Source organism: Populus euphratica, unplaced genomic scaffold (genome assembly GCF_000495115.2).
Source record: "Populus euphratica unplaced genomic scaffold, PopEup_1.0 scaffold31.1, whole genome shotgun sequence".
In the NCBI taxonomy this organism is placed as follows: domain Eukaryota; kingdom Viridiplantae; phylum Streptophyta; class Magnoliopsida; order Malpighiales; family Salicaceae; genus Populus; species Populus euphratica.
Window position 1 is genome coordinate 1477733 of NW_011499850.1, and position 7879 is coordinate 1485611.

A 7879-nucleotide genomic window follows, 5' to 3' on the forward strand; every position below is an offset into this window, starting at 1 on the left:
CAGAAATATCAAACACCACAACATTAATTACTTAAGTAACTCATCATCCTCTTTAATACCATTCACTAATCGGCTTTTCTTCGGTCTCTACCACCACCAAGTTCGACATTAACAATTAATGGTGATATTGAGTAGCTCCGTGCCTGCTTGGATCGGTCACTTTCTCGCTTTTATGGGGTAAGTCCTCAGAAACCCATTCGTTGTTTCTTTATTTGGTTATGATTGGCTTTCATTCGTGGACTACTGGGTTTGGTACTAATGAGTGTTGAGTCCATTGGAAGAGGGTTAGATCTTGAATTTGAGCTGAGAACCTTAAAAGAACAACTGGGTTTGGTTTCTTTTTGGCTTATAATTATGGTTTCTTCTTTTTTAAATACTCCTGTGGCTTCTCTATTTTTGGTGAAGTTAATTTATTTTTTTGTGGGAATTAATGAAGATGTGGTGGGAATTGGAAACTTTGACTTGGATTAGTGTTTCATCTAAAGAAAGATTGGGTTAGAGGAGGATCTTTGGTGGCTTGAAGGAAGGAAGTTGTCATAAATTTGGAAACTTTAAATTCAAATTCTGTGTGCAGTTGTGGAAAACTATGTCAAAGAGCATGGATTTTTAAATAGATAATATTTTTAAAACTCGAAAGAAGAGAAGATTTTATGTTGAAATTATAGTTATTATGTTTTTGTAATGGAATTCATTTTTGGTTGAGTTCTAGTCACCCAAGAAGGGACCTAGCTAAAAGTTTAATGGTTAGAGTATTAAGCATCTTAGTTAATTTGGGTGCTGGAAGATGGCAGTTCTTGTAGCTAGAGAACTAAAATTAGAACTGTTTATGATACTATAGCTGTTCGAAGGTTAGAAATCTATTGCCAGATAATGGATCGTATTATGTTGTTGCTTATTCCTTTCCAATAAAATTAATCAAGCGAACAGTAATTTGGGTCAGTTTGTATAGTTGTTGATTTCTGTGCTTCAACTGTGCCTTAGGGGTACGTCTCAAGAGTGGAAAGTTGATGAACACAACTCAAACCAATCAAGTATTACCCCAAACTACTCATTATCAGCTATATGAATCCTTGTTGTGCCCTTTAAGTTCTAGCCCTATTTAGAGCAACTTCTTCCATTAGCTCCGTGGCAATAAAATAGAAAGAAACCTGTGAATGTAAGTTTTACTTCTTTATTCCTGCTCTGTCTAGAACAAATGTTTGTGGGTTTGTTGCACCTCGATAAATTAATGGTTGTGAATTGGATTGTATGATGTTTCTTATCTTGTTATCACCATTGTTACTGTCAACTTTCATACATATGGTGCGAAGACTTAATACTTTGTTGTTGTTGTGTTTTGCATTTTTATATATATGCTTTAACTTGGTTTGCAACAGAACAGTGGCTGTTTTGGATGCTGCACTAAACCCACGCCAATTATTGCTGTGGATGAGCCATCGAAAGGATTGAGAATACAAGGGCGAGCAGTGAACAAACCTAGCATATCAAATGATTTTTGGAGTTCCAGCACATGTGACTTGGACAACAGTACTGTTCAGTCTCAAAGAAGCATTTCATCAATCAGTGTATCAAACCACAATCTTGGTAGCAGCACTGGTAGCTTGAGCACCAATAATGAATTTGTAAATCATGGTAAGTTGCAGCTTATCTGTTCTAGTTGACTGTTCATCATGTCATGTGGCATTGACATTTTGTTATTTTCAGGTCTCCTTCTCTGGGAACAGAGAAGGCTTCGATGGGTTGGAAGTGGCACATCTGGGAACCAAAATCAGCGAAGATGGGAATCCAGATTAAGGTAAGATGGGAATCCAGATTAAGGTGTTTTCTTTCTTCTAAACATTCATTATTTTGATTCAATTGCTCTGGCTTTCTCCAAACCCCAGTAAAGGCAACATTAATAAGAGGTTCTCCAGCTTTCTTAGTTCTTTGGCAACCCTTTTTTTCTGTTCTCGTGCAAAATCATCACTTCTAGTGGTTGCCTGCTCTTGTGGCTTCTAATCCCTGTTGTGTTCTCATATATCACAATCAGCACGTGGTGCTGTGGTGACAGATAAACTGAGGATAGCTTAAGAGTTGGATTTTGTAAATTCCTTGCGTTCTGCATTTTTTCTTTCTCATTTTGGTCTGCTGTATCTTTTCAGCTGGAATGCAACTGAAGTTTTGCTAGGTTCCAGAAATCCCTTTCCTCGGCCCATCCCTCTTTCTGTAAGTTAATGCATGTCAGCCCCCCCCCCCCCCTGTTTTTTTGTCTTTTTTTTTGTGTAAGATGATTGCCCCCCCCCCCCCCCCTGTTTTTTTAGCATTTCATCGTAACTGTACAGTTTTGACATCCACGGATTGGATTTTAACTTATCAGGAGGTGGTTGATTTTCTGGTGGATGTATGGGAGCAGGAGGGATTGTATGATTGATGAATTTCAATTGTGAAGATTGTCTCACCTTTTTCACATATATTCCTATAACTCGTAAGAATCTTCTGTAATTTGTAAATAGCCATGTACAAAAAGAAGAGAGAGAGAGAGAGTGAGAAAGTCCAAGGAAGTGCTTCCACTCAGTTGTAATTTAATGTCAAATAACCATCCTTTTCTTGTTCTGTAAATGCCATGTTGAAAGCATATTGTGTACCGAATACAGTACTAGCCACTCTTCTATTGAATGCATCTTGGATCTGCGTTGATTTATACATGATCTTCGTAAATAGCATGGTGATGAATCGCACACAGGCGATGCTGGGCATTTTTCTTGTGGAGTAAGATTCCACTACAGTCAATTGAGCATCCAGTGAAGAGGTTCCTAGTTCATTTGTCATGTGTTGTTAAAATCTGATGGTCTAGAGGCCCTAATGTATCAATCTGAAGATGTCCAACTTAAAATTCATCCTGTAAACCACACAAAATTACCACTGTATAGCACTATCAGGCCGATCAGATGTGTTTCTAGTTCATTTCAAACAATCCTGGCAGGAACGGCCAAGGCTGCAGATGTTTTTGGATTTCTTCATGTGATATCCTCCTAATTTTAGTCATTGAAGATGGCCAGATAAGAAATTGCAGACGGGTTACTCGAAGTAAATCCAGAGTGTTGACAAGGAATAGTTGGTACAAGTAAACTAAAAGCTAGGTTTTTTTTAAACTATTTTTATACACTTTCACGGGTAAATGGCCACCGCAGCCGTTGTTATTGAAAAATCTGCGAGCCTTGCAGACTTAACACGATCTTGCCAGGTAACCAAAAGCAAGAAAAGATGTGGCTACTAGTAAAATGAAAGAGATACATGCATGCATCGTACAATGAATTCTGTAACAAAAGGAAAAAAAAAAAAATCAAGTTGCATGATAAACTTCACAAAAAAATGATGGCTATAGATGATGGGACTATTAGAACACAGAGATTGAAAAATAAACCTAATTAGATGCTACATAATGCCCAGAGGTCATCTAGAACACTTCCATTTCAAATGCCCCTGCTGGTTCAACAAATCCACTTGACTAAACATTGTGCTTCTTCCCCTTTGTTCCACACACTTCCACAACTTTTTTTTCCCTCCTAAACAATTAAAGGTGAGCTGGATTTACCAACTCGGTTAACCCAATTATACCTAGTTGATACCTAACCCGATCAACTCTAATTTTTTTTAATTTTATTTAAAAAATATTATTTTAATATAAATTTAAGTTAAGCTGTTAATTTATAAATTAACCTGTTTAATTAACCATCCATACCTAATTTCTTATTTTTTTAAGCTTGAAAGGACAAGTCGGTTGGCTTGATATAGGGGATATGCATTGCCAGACTAGTACATTCTTTGCAGATGATATCATGATCTAAGATTTAGTCTTTGTTCATCAAAGCTAGATCACGAATATCCTTAACTGAGATCATTAATACAAAGGAAAAAGAAAATCCTTGCTCGTGAAGCTCATAGAAGATTGATGCCTCTGGTTCTATGCCAGATTCAATGAAACATTGATGATGAAGTACGTTGTTTGTGTTAGTAATATCATGCTAAATATAGTATATAATCAAATGATGAAACACAAATCTTTTCAACACATCTTCCAACGTGTCTCTGCACTGCTTGCCTCTGTCAGCTAAAGAATGAATGTTTAGTACAAGATGATGCATGAATTTTGCTGCATTAAATGAATTTTGATAGACCAGCGAATCTCCATAGTTAGGAATGATCCCAAAACTATGATACTGATACTACTTAATTATTCATTATTAGAATATTATTTTTTTGTGGCGCAAAGCTCAAATCTTTTCTTTCCAGAGAAAGTACGAATTTTTGGCTTAATTTGTTGTTTCAATATATTTGTGTTCTTGCAGGTATCTTAATTTAGTTGTTTCAACATAATAATTTTATTTGCAGCTAATGATTCAAACTTCCAAGGAAACTAGCATTGCACTGTACTGTATTGTCTAGCTATTGAAAAACAGAAATAGTATAGAAAAAATCAGAAACAGTGAAAACATAATCGAGATAAAAATATAAAATAATTTTTTTACACGATAATTTTAGAATAAGTTTTTATATTATCAAAATAAAAAAAATAAAAACATGTCTCATCCGCCTTTACTAATTTTTATCTTAATTTCCCATATAATCATTCCTATATATAACGTACGTTTTATTTAGGCATCCAGAATTTCTCCTAGTATAATCCATGTTCAAGATTAATATTTTGGAAAGGAAAGGGAAAAAAACAAAAAAAAGGAAAAATTAAGCCTTCTAAAGGTGATCTTACACATGCATACGGCCAATTCAAAGAACATTACAATATAATAATAAAAAAATGCATTCAATTGGAGATCAAAACATTATAATAATAAAACTGGATGCCATTTTTGTATGTTTCCCAGAACCAATACATCCACCCAGACAACTAGGGTTCATCAACTAAATATTATTAAATTCCAATTTTATCGTTATAAAACGCTGAAGGAGGCTACACTGAATCTGGGCATCTATTCAAAACCCTAAATGTATTCCACAAAACTTCATATGTACCGAGAAAAAAACTACATATATAATATATTGGACCAAACCCATGTCTACACCCACTTGAAACTAATTGTTTTTAATTTAATTTGCTGTTTAAAAAATGTGTAAAAAGAAAGAGTGCGAGAGAGCGCCATCACCTTCTTTCTTTCTTTCTTTCTTTTTTATCTAGAATTGATGTAGATATGGTGACATGCCAACCTATGTTGAATATTCATTTACTCGATTGGCATGCAGGAACCGTGCGCCTGTAAATCTACAATGATATTCACTCTCTTTTAAAAAGACCACGTAGAACAGTTTGAAATCCTAATTGCCGTTTTCCAAAGTTATTAAACATGTTCTAGTCTAAGATTAGGTTATAAATTGACATGTTAAGTAAATCAAATTAACATTAATTTGATTTTCTTTAAGCCAGAAGTCTAACCGATTGATTTTAGATTTACTTGTTACGTTGGGTTTAATAATTGTGGTTTGTTGGCTAAATCTTATGTTTGTGCTTACTTGCATTGTGGTACATGCTTGACTGATCATTTGCCTTGCAGAAAATGAAATCCAAAATCAATGAATTCTCGGGGATGGAGTCCTTTAGGTTCAGTCTTGGTTTAAGGCTCAACGAAGAACCCCACAAATCACGAATACATTTCTAGAATGGTGGGGAGTGGGTTAGTCGCAAATTAATAATTAATTAAACAACAAGTTGTGGCAAAATTAAAGTCGAAGAAGCTGCTATTTTTTAAGGACGTCTAGTTTTGACGTAAAACTAAGTTCACATTGTGTCGAATTAATTGACGACAAGTTTTCCTCGCCGGAGAAGAGGACAAGGGAATTCAAACGTAACGCGTTTGGTAATATGGCATAGCTTTTTTTTTTAAAAAAAAAAGTAAATAAAAATAATTTTTATTTGATTTTTAATATTGATACATCAAAATCATTAAAAAAACATTAAAAATAGTAATAATTTAATGCATTTTTCAGACAAACTCACTTTTAATAAGCGTTTTCCACACGGTTAAAACCCGTGATATCTCTCTTTTACTTGTTGAAGTATCATGCATGCTAGAATACTACAAGAAGTCTCATCAATTCCTTGATCAGTTCTTGTGCTCAAATAGATCGGATAGCGTACTCGTCTCCTGCCTTCACAAAGAAGTCTTTTCATATTTTTTGTTTTTTGAAAGAAGGTGATAGGATTAAATAAAATATAACTGTGTTATGCATGGAATAGAAATTTGTTCAACTAATTAGCTAAATATAAAACATAAATTTTAGATCATTTAAATTTTTCCACTATATGTTCCTTACATAGTAATTAAAATATTACCTTAAAATACCACAAATTACAGAGGCTAAAAATAGTAGCAACAGATTATCTAGGAGGGTCATCGCCAAATAATAAATTTAGATATTCTGTATATTTTTTATTGAACGAGGTGATCTACAATGGGATTACCTTTCCAGTAAAAATAAATATAAATGGTTGAATCAAAATATGAGCCTAGCCCGGGAAAGAAGAGTTTATGCTCCATCGAATAATTGAAGACAAATGTCCTTCCCTACTACATTATTGTCACACGCACACGTCCTTTTATTTCTTGATTGGCCGGCCGGTTACAACCTGCTAGTTCTGCTACCCCTTGCGGTGGCCTGCTTTCCTTGAATGAATTAACAAGAAGACTAGAAGAGAGTAAACACGCATGGAACTTGGATTGGTTAGTTTAATGCTCATTTAGACAACATCAGTTTTTGTCATGTAATGCAAGATACAAAGACTCTGGAAATCAAGGATTGAGCAGCATACCGTTAATCCATGCCAATTGTATTGCCGCTTTTTTACTTTATTGCACAAGTACCATGCGCAATTTAAAACCCGACACGGGTTGATTTAGAGCTAATTTAATTTTAATCACGTTGTTTAAACAAAAAAATGTTTTGATTAGGTTGCTGAATCAATTTAGAATTTTTACTGGATTAATAAATTTTTTATTTTTATTTTTTTAATATAAACAGATCCAAATTGCAGGTTAACTAGGTGTCAAATTAACTTATCAAAATAAGCCGAGTTTTAAAATAATGGATTGAACCCTTTAAAGAGTACAAAGAACTAGTGCCATAGAGCTCACTCAACTTGCACGCAAAAAAGAAATCCATGAATTGAATTATCTAATTCTCGATTCTCCAACTTGTTTCAGCAAACTTGTTCATTAGCATCCATTGAATGGATTGATCGGTTCATGAGATTATAAAATAGATTTAATTAAGAATTGGACGTGCTGACAGCTGCTTTTTTTTCTTCAGCAAGAACGCACTCCTGTCAAATGAAGAATATAGATCGATTTGATCATGCATGTTGTCGAAAGAAAACAATATATTTGCAGCTATGAAAATCAGACGCACAGAGAGAAGGAACGGAGGAAAAAAATGGCCGAAGACCATACCACTGCAAATTGACATTATCGAGTAATAGGAAACATCATAAATTATAAATGTTAAGGATTGAAAAAACAAAGATATAAACTAAATTAATCTTTTTGTTTCATAATAAATATATATTAAACAACCTATAAATGCAATCTCCTCTTGATTTATCTAGAGCACCACCATTTGAGCAAAATATAATATATAAAATAAATGTAAAAGAATCAATTTAATTTAATAGTTTAAGTTTTTAAATGAGATCACATGAACTTAAAATTTATACAGGTCTACATTATTTTGTACTTAATTTTTATCAAATAAATAAAAATAATGATATCTGAACTTGAGATCACTTGGTTATCAAATCTCTGATACCATATTAAAAAATCAACTCAACCCATTAGCTTAAACTTTTAAATAAAATCACAAAATATGAGTTATATCATTCTTAATTTTTTTC

At 33.8% G+C, this 7879-nt stretch overlaps 1 protein-coding gene across 2 annotated transcripts; it reads left to right on the plus strand.

The window, feature by feature from the left end:
* Positions 1-2659, plus strand: LOC105121001 (uncharacterized). Of its 2 annotated transcripts, none has more exons than XM_011019465.1 (5): positions 1-177; positions 1382-1632; positions 1705-1795; positions 2142-2205; positions 2357-2659. In XM_011019465.1, the coding sequence occupies exons 1-5, from the start codon at positions 119-121 to the stop codon at positions 2408-2410; spliced, it is 519 nt and encodes a 172-aa protein (XP_011017767.1). In that variant the 5' UTR covers positions 1-118; the 3' UTR covers positions 2411-2659. The 2 variants fall into 2 exon arrangements, with proteins under 2 accessions (XP_011017767.1, XP_011017766.1); XM_011019464.1 differs by lacking the exon at positions 1-177 and adding an exon at positions 184-369 and having other exon boundaries at positions 1377-1632.
* Positions 2660-7879: the final 5220 nt, after the last annotated feature.